The 19,117-nt window shown below is 48.5% G+C and overlaps 1 protein-coding gene across 5 annotated transcripts in view; it reads left to right on the forward strand.

Annotated features, from left to right (window-relative positions):
- Positions 1–2,158: 2,158 nt before the first annotated feature.
- Positions 2,159–19,117, forward strand: part of ILDR2 (immunoglobulin like domain containing receptor 2) — a 189,852-nt gene continuing 172,893 nt past the window's right edge. For 3 of the 5 annotated variants that reach the window (XM_083171601.1, XM_083171603.1, XM_083171600.1), the window contains exon 1: positions 2,162–2,337. In XM_083171601.1, the coding sequence (XP_083027727.1) occupies positions 2,292–2,337 (46 nt within the window). In that variant the 5' untranslated portion in view covers positions 2,162–2,291. Of the gene's footprint in view, positions 2,338–19,117 lie in introns of all 5 variants that reach the window. The other 2 variants (XM_083171605.1, XM_083171602.1) reach the window with 2 other exon arrangements.

Genomic DNA, 19,117 nt, shown 5'->3' on the forward strand with positions numbered 1-19,117 from the left:
GTCATTTTTCACACTGTACCACCCCGGTAGGTGGCGGTACGCGTCCTACAACCTTTTCATACCCCCACTATACACGTCGGCGTGGAGTTGAGAATAGAAAGTGTGGCGAGCGGACGCGGATACCTTCACAGGTATCCGTGACCCCTCGCGGTCTTCACAGGTATCCGTGTCCCCTCGTGGGGCTCGCTGCGCTCGCCACACTTTCTATTCTCAACTCCACACCGACGTGGATAGTGGGGGTATGAAAAGGTCGTAGGACGCGTACCGCCGCCCCTCGCGGGCTCGCTCTGCTCGCCACGCTTCGGGTTGGCATTGATAGTGGGGGTGGTACAGTGTGAAAAATGACATTTGGGGTGCATTTTACATGATGTCAACTCATGTCCATAATTTCTGTGAAAAATGACATCGCATCGCATCAGATCGTATGCAATCTTATGCGATTGCATGCGATGCAATGCGATTTTTCCCTGTACGATGCACATCGTGGGAGCCGTGAAAGTACTGCATACTGTAATAGTGATGTCATCCCGTCACTCTACACGGGAGGAGACAGCGCAGGAGCGCACTCCGCTATGACAGCAGCACTAGTTAACCCCACTTAGGGACAGAGTACCCTGCATGTCACTGTACCCATATTCCAACTGTAACTATCCCCACAGACCCCACCCCCAGCTGCATGGAGTAGGTACTGGAGGGCGGGTTACTTATTAACAGTGCTGTAACTTACACAGTACAAGGAAAGTAAAATGACTGACTGCTGTGCACATTTTCACCTGTTAGTAAATACCCCACCCATATTATTCAGTGGAGAAATACACACAAGTGGGTACATGTACTAAAGTGTGAGATTTTAGAAGTGAGAGATGTTGCCCATAGCAACCGATCACAAGGACCTTCTGCTGCACATCTCAGACCTGTGACTGCAATGCCAGACTAGGGTGGGTGAGGGGGCATGGGGTGTGCCCAGCTGGGGTGGTGAGGGGGCATGGGGTGTGCGTCCAGGATGGTGATCACCTGTGGCACAGTACAAAAGGACCTGCTGCTGCACATCTCAGACCTGTGAACAGTGCAATGCCAGGCTGGGTTGGGTGAGGGGGCATGGGGTGTGTGCCCAGCTTGGGTGGGTGAGGGGGCATGAGGTGTGTGCCCTGCCCGGTGATCACCTGTGGCACACCACACAAGAACCTACTGCTGCACATCTCAGACCTGTCACTGTGCAATGCCAGGCTGGGGTGGGTGAGGGGGCATGGGGTGTGCACCCAGCCTGGTGATCACCTGTGGCACAGTACACAAGAACCTGCTGCTGCCTGTCTCAGATCTATGACTGTGCAATGCCAGGCTGGGGTGGGTGAGGGGGCATGGGGTGTGTGCCCAGCTTGGGTGTGTGAGGGGGCGTGGGGTGTGCACCTAGCCTGGTGATCACCTGTGGCACAGTACACAAGGACCTGCTGCTGCCCATCTCAGATCTGTGACTGTGCAATGCCAGGCTGGGGTGGGTGAGGGGGCATGAGCTGTGTGCCCTGCCCGGTGATCACCTTTGGCATACCACACAAGGACCTGCTGCTGCCCATCTCAGACCTGTCACTGTGCAATGCCAGGCTGGGGTGGGTGAGGGGGCATGGGGTGTGCGCAAAGCCTGGTGATCACCTGTGGTACAGTACACAAGGACCTGCTGCTGCCCAACACATATCTGTGACTGTGCAATGCCAGGCTGGGGTGGGTGAGGGGGGCATGGGGTGTGTGCCCAGCTGGGGTGGGTGAGGGGGCATGGGGTGTGCGCCCAGCCTGGTGATCACCTGTGGCACAGTACACAAGGACCTGCTGCTGCCCATCTCAGATCTGTGACTGTGCAATGCCAGGCTGGGGAGGGTGAGGGGGGCATTGGTTGTGTGCCCAGCTGGGGTGGGTGAGGGGGCATGAGGTGTGTGCCCATCCTGGTGATCACCTGTGGCACAGTACACAAGGACCTGCTGCTGCACTGATCAGACCTTCGACTCCGCAACGCCAGGCTCGGGTGGACGTGGGTGAGGGGTATAAAGCTGGTGCCCGCCGCGTGCCTCAGGGCAGCTCTGTACCCGGGAAGTACCATGTGCTGGTTAGTGGGGGAGATCCGCTGCCTCCCCCCTCCTCGCTGCAGCCGTAGTGGAAGCTCCCAGCAGCAGCAGCAGCGGCTCTGATCCCTCTGCTGGAGACCCCGCAGTCAGATAGCGGAGGGAGCCGGTGCCAGGTGCAGCAGCAGCAGCGGCAGCCGGGCTGTGTGTGCTGTGCCCACTGGATGGAAGCCCTGGGACATGGCTGGCACTATGCTGGGGGGCATGGTTCTGCTCTGTGCCATAGGTAAGTGCTGCATTCAACTTCTCACCCCTGCAGGCTGGCATGTGTCTGTGCCAGGCTGGGCACTGGTCTGGGGGCACTGGTCTGGGGGCAGTGTGTGTGTGGGGGGGCTCAGTACTCTGTTTAACCCCTTTAACCCAGCATCACCCTGCAGTTACTAGGCAGTGGGTGCCAGCAAACGTAGGCACCATATGCACCATGCTGGTACTTGGTAGGGTTGCTAACCAGGCTGGGAACAAAGGGTGTTGCATGGGCACAGTCTCCTCATTATTGGCACACTGTTTGTAGGCACAGTATACCCATTGCTGTACATTCCTGACTATTAATGTGCTCCCACTGTGGCATTGTATACTTATGATATGTGTGCCCATGTTGGCAGCATTGTGGCATTGTATACCTTGTGATGTTTTTGCCTATGTTGGCAGCAGAATGTGGGTACAGTACATTGCGACGATGGTATTGTGTATAACTGTATGCCACCTCCTTCTATGTACGATATGGGAACTGTATGCCCCAACCTGTATGTTGTTCTCCGGTTACAGCAGTTTGGGCATTGTGCCCCGTGGTTTGTGTTTGGTATCAGTCTGTGCCATGTGAACGCTTAATTCCCCTGCTGTATGGGCACTAGCGGGCATTCAACGCACCATGTTCCGAACTCTCATTGACGTCAATGATGCTTAATACTGAATTGCTCATTGAGATTTCCTCTCAAGGTGGCAGCAGAGTAGAAGTGGGAAACCTGGGGAGGGGGGGGGGGGGGGGGGGGTGAACCACAAGTCCCAGAGCTGCTGAGTGCCACAGGTTACCTAATCCTGAGAACTGGCTTTGGTGCCCATAGGGTGATGACCAGAGTTTTGGTGCTGGATGCTGCTTATTACCTGCAGCATAATTGCAGAATAGGGGTCTGTGGCATGTGCCCGGGTGGCACCACGGTGCATTGTACCCCCGTCCCTAAATGTTTCATTCTGTTGGCTTCACTATAAAAGGTGGATTGTCACGGGTAACAATTGTGTGGTATCGTTAGATGGAGCTAGACGCCCCTCGCAATACTCCGCGCACACAATGCAGGGGCTCATTTGCTCTTGTTGGTGAAGCTGCAGGCTAATAAAGCTCTGGTAATTCCACAGGGGGAGGGCGAGAGGTGACGGAGGCCAGGCACAATAAGACAGGTGGCATACACTGGGGGGGTCTGCTCCGTGGCACAAGATTATCCTGGCGCAATAAAACCTTCGCCTCTATGTTAAGTCACCAAATCACAAAGCAACACGTGTATTGTACGCAGGACCTACGATGTTATTACATTGCTCTGTGACCTTTAAGAATATTTTGCTATCTCTGGCGTCACAGCTACATATATCCTGATGGGCACATATCGGTTTTACTGATAGATCATAAGCCTGCGGGCAGGGCCCTCTGACCTCTCTCTCTGTCTGCCTGCTCACGTTTTATTACTGCATTCCCAATTGTACAGCGCAATGGAATATGTCAGCGCCATATAAGGAACCGTTGGCAGGCTGTTGTTGTTGCTGTCGATGCTCTACCCAGTGCACCTGCTTTTTTGCCTGTTATCCTCCAGCACTGAACCTGCATAATAATGACGAGTGATTATTATGCGTGACACAACCTCAGTCTACATCCGCATCATCACCCAGCGTTGGGTACCACATTTGTCTGTTATCATTCTTACTTCCAGCTGACCGGAATACTAACCAGGAGGATTGATCTGGGCCCGGGGAAATGTTTTCTTAGCTTTGTGCAAATATCACTCCCCTGGTCTCAGAGGTGCTGATAAATACGCCAGCCTTTCCTTACCGGCGGAGGATGGCATTTAGCGCAGCTTGATTGTGACCCATCTGATGCCATGCATATTTGGGTTTGTGTTAGAGTAACACCTCCTCTGGTATTATGGGATGATCTGACGTTTTCATGCACACGTGTGTAATAATAGGTGCATACTGATAAATGTGATTTTATTTTAATGTTAAGTGACAAACCTGTAAAGGTTATCTACCATCGGATGACTTTAATATATTTACTGGTACATTGCCTGTCCTTGTTCAACTTTAACTGTACAGCACTTTTATGTCCTTCTGACTTTCTTCTGAGCTTTTCAGCCTCTTCTTTATATCATCAGGGACAATATTTTGTGTAAGTGGCCAGAAAACAGCTGTGGTGTAACTAGTTAAATGTAGGGATCCACTGCTCTGGGCATCTTGGGTCCAGCAGGATAGGGCCCCAGACCAGCTGATAAGACAGAGCCCCTCCTCCTACGGTGACAAGAATGGTATTTTTCATTCATTTTTTTCTGAAGGGTTGTGGCCACATCTTCCTGATTCGTCACTCACCCTCTATAATACCAGGCCTGCCTTATGGCATGGCAGCCGTAATCCTAGTAATACGCCTGATGATATGAATACAGGGTTAAAGTGCTCAGTAGGAAGTAAGAAAGTGCCATGCAGCACATTCAATGGAATGGAAGGCGATTCCATTGCGCATGACGTGCGCGGCCTGCTTCCATATCAGTCTAGAGAAGGGATTCTGCAACTATTATTATTGATTATATATTCCTGACCGCCGGACAGCTATCTGTATTCCCTTATAACTGCTAGACTGCAAGGTCTGAATCTGTTCCAGAAGAGCCCCACTGCAGATAGAGTGCACAGTCCTGCTCGGCTAGTGATCCGTTCTCTAAGTGCCCTGTGAGAAAGGTCTCGTGGGTTATCTCAGAGACTGAGGGGTCTGCAGGAACACAAAGGGGGTCTGCGGCTTTGTGTCATTGTGTAGAGGGGGCTGCAGAGGCCCCAGACCCTTATTCACAAAGGAATCACCTCCCCATTCTCATAGTAGCTGCTAAAAGCTATATATATATATATATATATATATATATATATATATATATATATATATATGCAAAAGAAAGGAAAAAAGCGCACCAGTGAGTAACACATATATAAAAGATTTTACTAGGTACAGATGCTGACATATATTGTAATAAAAGACAATCAGCTTACCAGCGAATTGTGGAAGGCACATCAACTGAACCAGACGTAGGCTGGAAAACACCTCAGATGGAACAGCGGTTAACCTCAAACCAGACCGGACCGCTCTCACAGGCGAACTTGGAAGCCGGAAAGCCGGGGTAGAACCAACGACGTGGACAGAGGCCAATCGACAGCACGCTGGAGACAATCAGCAAGGACGACACTGAGTCGGGGATCTCGCAGTGCCGTCCTTGCTGATTAGAACCACGGTGTTGGTTCTACCCCGGCTTTCCGGCTTCCAAGTTCGCCGGTGAGAGCGGTCCGGTCTGGTTTGCTGTTAGCCGCTGTTCCATCTGAGTGTTTTCCAGCCGACGTCTGGTTCAGTTGATGTGCCTTCCCCAATTCGCTGGCAAGCTGATTGTCTTTTATTACAATGTATGTCAGCATCTGTACTGAGTAAAATCTTTTGTGTTATGTGTTACTCACTGGTGCGCTTTTTTCCTTTCTTTTGCAATTGTACTATTGGATCCTACTGGTGAGGATTCCCTAAAAAGCGGCACACATTGGAATACTCATTTTGGACTTATACTACACATTCTGAGGACTTTGCTCTGGGTATACCTGTTTTTATATATATATATATGTATATATCAGTGGTGGAATAATGCGCTTTCTGTCTGCACAGTGCCATCATATGTTACCATGGGCCTTATTCTGCTTGGAGCGTCCGGGCCGTACGCGTACGTCCCGGTGTTTTTTACGATCTGCGCATGTGCAGATACGCTAATGCGCCGGCGCGAACACTCTACAACGCTTACGGCCGGTGTCTCAACGTGCGAAAAAACCTGTACGCGAGCGTACGGGTAATGGGGCGGCATAGGGGCGTGTTGATGGGAGCGGCCGAAATAATGAGGGAAAATGGGCGTAAATATGGGCGTACACGGGGGTGTGCACCAGAAATGAGCGGTGCTACTACCGCACGATCGACTAAGGCACCGTTCGTTTCGGACACAAAACAGGCGGCCGCCAACCGCCAGCTAAAACCACCCCTACAGATACCGCTTGCCAGCGTGCGCCTGAGTTGGCTAATTTACGCTGATTACTACTCAAACACATACACCTGAATGTAATAAGCAATGCTGCAGTCTATTAACTCCAAACCATGATTTCACTGCCTGCAAGCCACACACAGCACTCAAACACATTGGAAGCTTATGTTTTTATACTTCTCCACATTTAAAGGTTTGTTTAATTTAAGGTAAGAATCTTTTTATACGCTAAGGTAGGTATTTGCTAAACAGACACATTCACTACCTGCTTTCATAGACTTTACGCAGTAGCACACTCAATCTACACAAGTCGACATGTGTCACTGTGTTCACTCTAATACTAACATAGATAGTGATTAAAATGCCACATTAGAACATAACAAATATACATGTAATGTGGGTTAAAATGTAGTTTTATTAGGTCTTTATTAAGGTAGACAATTGAGTTAATAGAAAACAATAAGTGAATAACAAATAGATTAATTAATCAATTGTCAGATTAGTAGTTGAGAGGCAAGATTTGCAGGTCCATATATGTGAAGGGTATGCCAGCGTGCACGGACGTACGCTCACTCTCACGAGCGGTGACATAAGCTGAGTTTTCCATTGAAAACAATAGGGACCCGTCCGTGCAAACTGGCGTACGCTCAGATCTCCGCAAGAAGGCGGTGGGGAGACGGAGGAAAGACGGCCGTAGACGGCGCCGTACGCTCAGTTGTACGCCTGTTGTCGGAGTGCAAGGGCTGGCCCGTCCGCGTACGTTGCCGTACGCTCATTTGTACGCCACTCCCCTTCTACGGTATTTCTGGCCGTACGTAAGCGGCTGATTTGTGGGTGGACTTAACCCTAACGGCCGCGTACGGCTAGCGTGCGGTAATTGTGAACGTACGCACGTTTGGCCGCTCCGATCAGAATAAGGCCCCATATGTGCTGAGCCGGAAGCCGGGGGTCTGCGCATACGCGGTTAGCGCTGACCCCGCTGACCGTACTGCCGCCAGGCTACAATGGGCTACCACCATCTCAGAATGGCGGTAACCCAGGGATGCAATGCGCTGCTGTCCGATGTTGATACATCGGGTAACTTCGCATCCCTCATAGAAAGCTATGAGGGAGGTGGCCGGCGGCGGTGCAGGAGGGATCACAGCAGGGATCGGAGATACATTTGGGTGATACTTAGTATGATTTATGGCTGGCCACACATCAGACCAACTTTCCTCCAACCATCCAACTAGTTGCTTGGATGGAATAAAAATCTGGTACCGGATGGGAGCAAATGTGTCGCTCAGACAATGGCCCTTATTCAAATCTGATCGCAGTACAAATTTGTTCTCAAAATGGGCATAACCATGTGCACTGCAGGTGGGGCAGATGTAACATGTACAGAGAGTTAAGTTTGGGTGGGGTGTGATTAAACTGAATCTAAATGGCAGTGTAAAAATAATGCAGACAGTATTTACCCTGCACAGAAACAAAATAACTCCCCCAATTCTAGCTCTCTTTTGCACGTTACATCTGCCCCCCCCCCCCCCCCCCCCCTGCAGTGCACATGGTTTTTCCCATTTTCAGAACAAATTTGTACTCCGATCAGATCTGGAAAAGGGCCAATGTGCTGTAGTTGAACCTGTTTGATTTAAACAATTTGACTGAATGTTTTTTTCCATTTTCCTGGGTTTGTGAGTACAGTCCTGATTGTCCTTTGCTCCTATCCAGTACCAGATTTTTATTCCATCCAAGCAACTAGTTGGATAGTTGGAGGAAAGTTGGTCTGAGGTGTGGCCAGCATAATGGGGGGTACACATCAGGACGACCCGCTCACGATGCACATCGTGAGCGGGTCGTCAGTGTCTCGTCCGACCCGCTCACGGTGACGCGGGGGGGCACGACCCGCTCACGATGTGCACCGTGAGCGGGTCCGATCCGATGGCGACCCGCACCCGGCTGTATGGTCGTCATTGAGATCCTACCTGCAGCAGGTAGGATCTCAATAACGACCGACCGACCCGCGGGACCGCGCATCGGATCGGTATCGGTCCACAGCAGGTCAGAAAAGGGCCCAATCAGCACACAATCTACATCCAATTGATCGGAATTGGATCGAGATTGTGGGGATCGGGCCCTAGTCGTCCTGGTGTGTACCCAGCATAAGACTCCCCTAACTGTTCTAATGGCGTCAGCATGCTTGGTCGACAGTCATTTTACAGGCACCACAATACACAATATGTCGACATGTTCAGAATGCTGAAAGTCAACTTGCAAATTGGAGACATTGTTAAAATGTCCATTGGTATATCATTTTAAAAATCCAAATTGAAACCTGGCCCTAACTGTAGCCCCAAACCGGACCCTAACATTTTATATTGTTGACATTTTTGACAGTGTTAACATTTTATATGTTATCATTTTCATTGTGTCAACATTTCCTGTGTGGACATTTTTTGCAGGTGTTGTTGGAATATGACATTTTAACCATGCAGACATTGTAACATTCGATGTTACCGTACCAACATATTGACCGTCGACATTGTGATTGTCGACAACATCCTGTTACTGTGGTCTGTGGGAAGAAACGGAACGTGTGAAGGAAAGCCACCCACGCAGAGGGAATACACGCTGGCCAGGCGTTGAGAGGCTGCAATGCTGACTACTGTGCCACCGTGTCACATAGTCTGTGATAAGGACGGGTGGCTTGTTTGTCAGGAGAGGAACACTGGCACACAGGGGAGATGGTGTCACAGATACAGCACAGAGCACACACTGTGTGTCTGATAATAGGTTACAGGCCGTGGGGAGGACCGGTCACATGCTGGGGACAGGCCAGGGACATGATTTGACTCTCTTAATTTCATGGTGCAGCGGTTCAGCCACAGAGCAGAGAAACTTCTGCAAATATGCTGCAAATCCGCCGGGCGCTCAGTGCTTTACTGTCATGGGAAAGATTCTGTGCAAATCAGTACATAACCCGTATTAGACGATTCCTACGCAGTTGTTCTGCCGTATGCTGGAAACCATATACTGAAGATACTGTAGAACAAGTCTGTCCCGGAGCTGGGAGAGTTTGTAGCGAAGCCCCTGTAATGTAACATTCCGTGCGCAGGTACAGCCGCGTTCACAGTCAGAATATAGGCATGCTGTATATCATTTTAGTTAGCAGATGATGCTTGTGCATCCCGTTTGCATCATTTTGGGAATAAAGCCCCGTACACACGGGGGAGATATATTGCTCAGCAATATATTGCTAGCAATACATTGCTGAGCAATATATTGCTCAGTTTCTCCTTTTCATCAGCGACCAGAGATGGTCGCTGATGAAAAAGAACCTCTGCCGGGCAGTGCCGCAGAGGTAATCAGCTGGTCGCAGGAGCAAGCTCCTGCGACCAGCGATTAGAATGGGGCTGAAAACGGGAGTGCGCACCCGGCGATTTATCGCCGGGGCACACTCCCATCACTGGCAATATGGTCGCCTGCGACCATATTTCCAGCGATTTCAGCCCCTACCGCCCCCGTGTGTACACAGCTTAAGATGCACTGTAACAAAAAGATGCACACAAAGATGCTCCGCTTTAACACGAACAGAATATAGATGTATGTGTATCGGTATGGAAAATATGATCTGTTAAGGTCCATACACACTGGGCTTTTTTTATCGGAGTGTGTATGGCAAGCAATGATGTGAATATCGTTGGCCAGAAAATCTGAGTTTTGTTTACTCCAGGGATTTTCACTGACAGTGAACAACTTTCCACAATAGGACGGCGATGATGCGGGAGCATGCAACAGCGGTCACCCCTTATCGCTGGGGCATACACAATGGGTGGTTTTCAGCTGAAAGCTGATTGGTTGATACTTTACCTCTCTCCACTTTATCTCTTCAAGATTTGATTTATTTTATTATTTATTTATTACCAGTTATGTATATAGCGCACACATATTCCGCAGCGCTTTACAGAGAACGTTTGAACACTGGAATCGAACCCATGACCTTAGTGCTGTGAGGCAGTAATGCTAACCATTACACCGTCCGTACTGCCCCAATAAATTAAAACTACTTTAAATTAAGATAAAATATAACTTTTCTAATCAGAAAATTTAACTTTTCATACTTTTAAACGTGTCTCCGAAGGTCTTCATTGTTCTGAAGCATTGCTAAAACGTCCTTCATAAGAAACTAACAGAAAAATGTAACAGACCAGAGTACATGGTTGTGTGAAGGCCGATATAGGTCACAGAGATAAAACTCAGTCATTTCACCTCCATCCCATGATGGCACTATTAATGATGCATTTAATATAGTAACGGCAGTTATTTCCTTGTGGGTAAGCTGAATATTAATGAAGTGATTCTGTTTCTTTTTTTGTAATGTTGATATTTCCAGAGCAGTGGAGGGAAATTTTTCCTTGGCATCCTAATGCAGTTCTGTTTAATAGTAAAGAATTGTGTGCAAGCTCCACAGCCCACAACTGAAGGTCCCCCCACTGAATTAGGGTGTGTCTGGATGGAATGTGATGCATCAGAATGCTGATAATGCAGTCATTTGAGCTGCTGTGACATCATTGGCTGAGAATGCAGTCATTTGAGCTGCTGTGACATCATTGGCTGAGAATGCAATCATTTGAGCTGCTTTGACAATAGCTAGACAGTGATAAGTACAGTGTTGAAATCAAATACAGGGGCATATTCAATTAAATGTGAGAATAGTAAATATCTCGCACCAATGGGGTTATTTCCCGCAGGTGCGAGATTTTTGCTATTGAATACAGGGTTTTTAGATTCTTTGAGCCGTCCCAGAGTGCGCCCAATTCTTCCTAATATCCATATTAGATAAAATAGACGTAATTGCTCTGTAGCTGCTGCAACACTCCTCCTAATGGCTAATTAAGCAATTGGAAGTTTCCAATTAGCTTAAGTAGTCCAATTACTCACCTTCTGCAGCGCTGCCTCCTCCTCTGGTTCCTTTTCCACAGAGAGCAGAGACAGCTTCCAGCGTGGACAGGGCAGGTACTACCCCTAACCCTGCACCTCACTCCCCTAACCCTGCACCTCACTCCCCTAAACCTGCTCCTCACTAACCTAACCCTGCACCTTACTCCACTATTCGTGCACCTCACTCCCCTAACCCTGCACCTCACCCCCCCAACCCTGCCCCTCACTACCCTAACTCTACACCCATTCTCCTAACCCTGCACCTCACTACCCTAACCCTGCACCTTATAATCCTAACTGCATACCATACATGGATGCTGGTGGTCAGGGTACAAACGCCTGCATCCTGATGGAGGGAATCCTGACAGATGTTAGGTATTTACCCATCCCTGCCCCTCCCCCACGAGCCTCCCTTCTAACAGGCTAACCTTAACCCTGCTTACTATAATCCCCCCCCAGTCCCTCTACTACCGATCAGGATCACGTCGGAATGCATTCCTGTGTTGGTATCATGATTTATGCAGAGTTCCGGTGCCGGTGTTGTGAGCAGTTTGGATGCCGAAATTGGTATACCGAACACCAGCACATTGCCTACCGCACCTGCACCCCACATACACTACACTATCCTGTACTACACTACACTACACCACCCCTAACACACTCCCTGCACAAACTACACTACACTACACTCGCATGTAGCCCATCGTTAACTGTACTGAGTGTACACGCTAGACCAGAAAGTTATAGATATTGCTCAGAAAATCTCTTTTACTTTCTCGTCGTGTGTATGGGGCTTAAGCTTCTGCCTGGAAATCTTGGCCTTTCCGCGTTTCGTCTCATTGGATGCAATTATAGCAATATTTCCAGGTGTCTACAGATGGAGATGGGTAGTATAAGCACAAAGTCACATCACGCTACATCTGCACAAGAGTACACAGTAAAGTCTCATTTTCCATATACATTGTGATGTGAAGCACTACAACACCTGCCGTTTGCAGCTCTGTAGCCTGATGGGAATCTCCTTTACTGCCGCTGGAGGTGACAAAACACTATTAGAAGCAGCTGTATCGTTGGTAGGCAACATACAACACTCTGGTTGCTGTAGAACTACACATCCCAGCATGCCCTGGCACAGTTTTGCTGTCAGGGCATGCTAAAGCTGTGTCTGGACATGATGGGGTGTTGTGTTCTACAGCAACTGGACTGCCTGACGTTGCCGAGCTCTGGGGTGGATTTCATCATTACATATGTCACATCTCCAGGTGTCATGTTACACGTATGCCAACATGTCATCATGGTACTTGGCCAATGACTTCCCACAACCCCATGCTGGAGGCATCAGGGGCTACAATAATGAGCATTATCCCAGGAATTTGCTCAGTGGAAACAGCATCCTAAAAAACACGGGTTCAGTGACCCGGGAATCTAAATCGGGCAGTTTGCCGGGTTGGGCCTGGAATAGGCCTGAGTTAGGGGCCGTGTAAACGGGCGATCTATGTCAACTGACTCAGGAGCCGTTTACAGCTTGGTGATTGGGTGAAAGCAGAAGGCATCCTTGCATGATATGGGGGGGCTGCCCATCTACCTGGTGACAGCTGTGATGTCAAACACCCACCGGGCGGACCCCCTTCTCCGTGCTCCGGTTCTTTCTAGTCCGGCGCGCAGGGAAAGATCTGTCCCATAGTCATTTGTTTCTGTTGCCCTGAGATATGACACAGAGATCCGCTTATGAGACAATTGTATCCAGTGCAGAACGCACAGAACTGCATGTACCCAAATGTCTCCGCCTGTAATTTAATGTCACACGTGGGCGGATAAAGCCCTTAAAATAGAAAATAAAATTATTTATTTCTTTCTTATGCAAAGATCCCGCAGCAAAGTGATTTATACTTTTATTTATCTGTTCTTTATTGGATTTGTGTAGCAGTATTGCCGATATCTCACTTATACTATGGGATAAAGCTGGTTCTCTGAGCTGACAGTTATTATTGTTAGTTATTATCTTTTACTACATATTTATATAGCAATATTATATTTCTCAGTACTGTATAGTGATAGCCGGTGATCGGTATGTATGGGGCATTAGTGTATAACTGATTACACATATGGAGGGATATTAGGAATATAAATCATGTTAAGAAAATGATCTATAAAATATGAGACGTAAGCACCAGAAACAGCTTAGATTGGAACCTCTGTTCCATCTTGTGACTTTCAGTACGGGAGACTTTAGTAACTTAGGTGTACTGTATATAAGCCTGGTCCTGGGGAAGCCATACTGTAAGTGGGCAGGAACGTGGCAGGAAGAGGGAGAGAATGGGAAGGGTTATAATGGAGTAGGGAAGGAATGGGAAGGGGTGGAATGGAGTAGGAAGGGAATGTGAAGGGTTATAATGGAGTAGGGAAGGAATGGGAAGGGTTGGAATGGGAAGGGTTGGAATGGAGTAGCGACGGAATGGGAAGGGTTGGAATGGAAAGGGTTTGAATGGAGAAGTGAGGCAATGGGTAGGGGTGGAATGGAGTAGCGAGGGATTGTGAAGGGTTGAAATGGAGTAGTAAGGGAATGGAAAGAGTTGGAATAGGATAGCAAGGGAATGGGAAGGGTTGTAATGGAGTATCGAGGGAAGGGTATATAGAGTATCGAGGGAATGGGAAGGGGTGAAATAGAGTAGGGAGGTAATGGGAAGGGTTGGAATGGAGTAGGGAGGGAATGGAAAGGGGTGAAATGGAGTAGGGAGGGAATGGGAAGAGTTGGAATGGAGTAGGGAGGGAATGCGAAGGATTGGAATGGAGTAGGGAGGGAATGGGAAGGGTTGGAATGGAGTAGGGAGGGAATGGGAAGGGTTGGAATGGGGTAGGGAGGGAATGGGAAGGGTTGGAATGGAGTAGGGAGGGAATGGGAAGAGTTGTTGGAATTGAGTTGGGAGGGAATGGGAAGAGTTGTTGGAATGGAGTAGGGAGGGAATGGTTGGAATGGGAAGAGTTGGAATGGATTCGCGAGTGTGTAACTTGCCAAAGCCGCTCGTTGCCAGGACCTGCACATGCGCAAATACGCACTTGCTCATATGCAGACCCCCAAACATAGAACGGGCCGAATTCGCCCCGTTCCGAGCGAACGTGAATCAGGGCCAATATCTTAATGCCGATTGGCTACTGAGGGTTACAGCAATATTGCATCTGTTAACTGATTGGCGCAATAAGAGTTTCGTCCAGTTATGTTCCTATGTAACTTCATGTAGGCAGCAAGGGTTAAATGAGCGTAAATTATTGATTACATTTTTAAATACAGCTTTGCACACAAGCCAGACAGCCCACCTGTAATTACGAGGTGGCGAATTAGACTGTGTTTAGCAGTGCTTGTCTTGTAAACCAGAGGCGTTTAAATCCCGTACCTCGGCGGAGACGTTCGGAGGGTCTCTCATGTGTTTTTGTAATGGCTGTTTTGCTATACACGCTTAATTATTGTTAATAATTTACACGTTCCTATCATTAGACTGGAAATCTTGCTGCTAAGGCGCTTATTATAATATATTTGCATACTTTTGAACATCCTGTGTTTATTCTTCTGTGACATTAAATCGCTTACGTAAAACTTTTCCCTCGCCGCATCATTTGACTGATACCAAAAGACGAAACGCGTTAATTGAAGTGTCAGGTGACACCCGAAGCTATCAAGTTTTTTTTTTTTTTTCAGATAAATGAATTAGTTCTGAGATGCAAAGAGCAGAAGTAAATTTCGCGTCTTGAGACTGCAAATCAAGGCCAGAGGGACGGAAGTCGTCTCTGCAAATAGGAAATCCCACACTAATGGCGTTATCCTGTTTCTCCCCCAGCTGTTAGACGAATGTGACACATTTACTTAAAATCAAGTTCCTCTCTTTTTTTTATTCATTCAAGTTTAATACACAGGAAGTATCTGGCTGTTGGTTTTAGCTTGTGGAGGGCTTACCGATAAAACGTACAGGGTGCTATTTATCCATAGCTACAAATCAACGTTCCTTATCGACGCGTATCGTAAAGATTTGGAATATTTTTTCACTACCAGCTACCAACTGTCAAAGGATTATTTACATTTTATAATAGGTGGTTGCAACAAAAACTCCAATACAACCGCTTCCTGGCGATGAGTAAAATGTAAAGTGAAAGCTAACGCCATTTCTCTACTCATGACTGGGCATCGCAGACGGCTACAGGCATCGGGGAGGGATGAGAAAATCCTTCTCAGGCTGAGCTGGCCTCATAGGAGAAAGTCGGCTTGCGTCATCTCTAAAGCAGCCCATACACGGTCCGTTTAACGGATCCGTTTGGGACTTAATTAGCGAATTGGATCGGATCCCTAGTGCATGCAGTGCGATCCGATGTGTACCTAGTGCAGCACATACTATTTGTACCGTACTATGGCCCTTATTTTGATCTGAGCGGTACGGACCGCGTGCGGCCGTACCGCCGATGTTTACACTCTGCACATGCGCAGAGGTCACTCTGCGCATGTGCAGGGGAATTCGCCGAGTAAAAAATTTAGACGCCGCAAAGGGGGCGTATAGGGGTGTGAGGGGCTTAATAGCCTCATTACCCTATGTATACGCCCAGCGTTTCATGGGCGTTCCCATGCAAACGCGGGGCGTATGCATGGTAATGAGGCTATGACGCCAGTGATGGGGGCGGAAAGCTGACATCGCCGGATGTCAGCTGCCTGCCCCAATACAAGCTTTCACACGGACGATTGTCCGTGTGCTCTAAGCTTGCGTGAGCGGGGGGAGCGTGCGGCCCTGCCTTCGATGGTCATCGACCATCGAATGCAGGGGGCAGCTCCCAACATGGTGGAGGCGTACGCCCCGCCATTTTCATGCGGATCGGCAGCCGTCCGTGTACGGACGGCCGTGCCGATCCGTCTTGTAGGCGGGGATTCGTCTGGTGCGGTCGGAGCCGCATATGCGGCTCGACCGCACCAACCAGAATAAGGGCCTATGTGATGCGCGGGAGCGCGCATCGCATAGTACAGAACGGAGCCATACACAACGGACCGTGTATGGGCTCCTTAAGGAACGTTTGGTAACGCAGGCAAGAGCTAAGCTTTTTAGATCTTGTTAAAGATTCCCTAAGTGCCATGGGGACACTTTTTCATAAAGTTGTCCAGTATTATGGAACAGGGCGTTCAAGTAGGGCCGCGCCAAAATATTTGGTGCCGTTTTGGGAGCTCCCAAGAAGGTGAACCTGTTTTTTTTTTATTCTTAGTGCCAGTGGCATTTGATTAGGTCGTATGTTAGAAATATCACAAACTATATAAAATAATCAACTGCAGATAAAAATGATGTCATCACACTGGTATGTAATGCCAGTGGGGATGACCTCTGACCTCTCCCGGCAGTGCGTGATGCACAGGAGAGAGTGATGTGGCGACGAAAGAGAGAGCGTGTGGGAGGAAGGAGAGGTGGTCCGTAGATGTGCGGAATTATATTGGTGTTGTAATCGGTTGCTTCATTACGGAGTTATAGTGTAAAACTTCTGCCAGCCAATCACGATCCATCACCATTGTGGTCTTAAAAATGTGACAGTTGGTGAACTTTCTCTGCTGGATGACCTGCAACATGTGACCTGCTCGGTGGCCTGGAAACTGTGACAGTTACTTGCGGCCACCCACTAATCAGGAATTCCTGTGCAGTTGTATTTGCAGCCCGGCATCTTTTATACCGCGAGTGGTGTTCCGCTGCATGTCTGGTGGGAATAAGATACAAAATGCAAAGAAAAAGTTGCGTCTCGGATTAGATGCGATGGACGCCTCTCACTGTATGGTGTATGGAGGATGGCTGTATGAGGACACATCTGTATGACAGAGTATATGTGCAGCAGTATACCAGCGGATCTCCCCTCTTGTTTGCTGGCAGTTGTCACATATGATTAATGGTGGAGGAACCCGGGGCGTTCTGTTTGTCTACGTCTTTGCACTGCTCATTTCACACAGGGGCGCCTCCTGCAGTTTGCGTATTCACATTGTGACACGTTAGATCATGATAACTTGTCAGAACCTATGCATCTCTGTTAACAAGAGTTGTTTACCCGGGAACTACATTCAAATATTCAGTGATATTTGTATTTATAGAGAATTATGGAGGATCTGCGGCTGTACACTGTATCAGGCTTGTACTACTTCCAAGGTCGGTGCTTAGGAAATGCTGAAGATGTTTGGTGGCCTTGACCAAAATGCGCATTCAGCGTGGGTTGGGTCATGGATCATTTGTCATGGACCACTAGTCATGGATTATTAATCATGGACCACCAGTCTTTGACCACTAGTCATGGACCACCAGTCATTGACCACTAGTCATGGACCACTAGTCTTTGACCACTAGTCGTTGACCACTAGTCGTTGACCACCAGTCGTTGACCACTAGTCGTTGACCACCAGTCATGGACCATTAGTCATTGTCCACTAGTCATTGACCACTAGTCATTGAACACTAGTCATGGATCACCAGTCATGGACCACCAGTCTTTGACCACTAATCATGGACCACCAATCATGGACCACTAGTCATGGACCGCTAGTCATGGACCGCTAGTCATGGACCGCTAGTCATGGATCGCTAGTCATGGACCGCTAGTCATGGACCACTAGTCATTGAACACTAGTCATGGATCACTAGTCATGGACGACCAGTCATGGAACATTAGTCATGGATCACTAGGCATGGAACACTAGTTATGGATCACTAGTCATTTACCACTAGTCATTGACCACTAGTCATGGATCACCAGTCATGGAACACTAGTCATTGACCACTGGTCATGGATCACTAGTCATCCATTTATAATGCCCATAAATGAATATGATGTTTAGTCGCCTGCTGGAGCAAGAACGCCCTATTAACCCCTTCCCTGCATCAGAGCCAACATGCCGCAATAGTGCAGTACGTGCACAGACCTCCGGCAGCGATGGGGTTAAAGGTACCACTTAAATGATTTCAGGACCTTTATACCAGGGCGCTAGGTCGAGATTTCTCCCAAAGCAAAACAAAACGCTTTGTCAGATTGATATTGTTTTGGCAAAAAATAATGTCCTTCTGTAGCATAATTATGTTGCGTCCATGGCTATTAATTAAAGTTGTCACCGGTGCTAATATTACACAGCTCTCAGCCAAACGAGCCAGTGGGATTTGGGCCGCAGTTTCGGTGGCATTCTGCCCAACTTTGTGCAGTTTCAGGCGTCCGCCGTTCTATGAAAACATTGTGCTGGTAAGTAATATTTGTATGCAGATCAGTACGGTGCGCTCCTCCGTCCCTGCATTCTGCTACTGTTCATGTTTATACGGTTTGTGCACAGGATCAAGGTCTCCTGTATCCACTTGTATCCCTCATGTCTGCTCCAGCTACAGTTTTCATATGAATAATATATGTGATGTCTCCTGGGACGAGGCTTTTGTTGTATGTTTGCTTAAAGGTTACAGACGCTGCTTTTATTGGTGTTAAGCTGAGCCCGAGGGCCACGTGCTGGCCCATTCCACTCTCGGAGCCCGAGGGCCGTACGCAAGCCCCTTCTACTCTCAAAGCCCGGGGGTCATACGCAAGCCCCTTCTACGCTTGGAACCTGGGGGTCATGCGCAAGCTCCTTATACTTTCGGAGCCCAAGGACTGTGCACTGGCCCGTTTTACTCTCGGAGCCATAGTGCCTTACACTGGCCCATTCTACTCTTGGAGCCCGAGGGTCACGCAATGGCCCACTCTATTCTGAGCCCGAGGGTCATGTGCAAACCCCTTCTGCTCTCGGAGTCCAAGGAGTATGCACTTTCCCATTTTACTCTTGGAGCCCGAGGACCGTGCACTGGCCCACTTGAC

This window comes from Crinia signifera, chromosome 2, assembly GCF_055691185.1.
Source record: "Crinia signifera chromosome 2, ASM5569118v1, whole genome shotgun sequence".
In the NCBI taxonomy this organism is placed as follows: domain Eukaryota; kingdom Metazoa; phylum Chordata; class Amphibia; order Anura; family Myobatrachidae; genus Crinia; species Crinia signifera.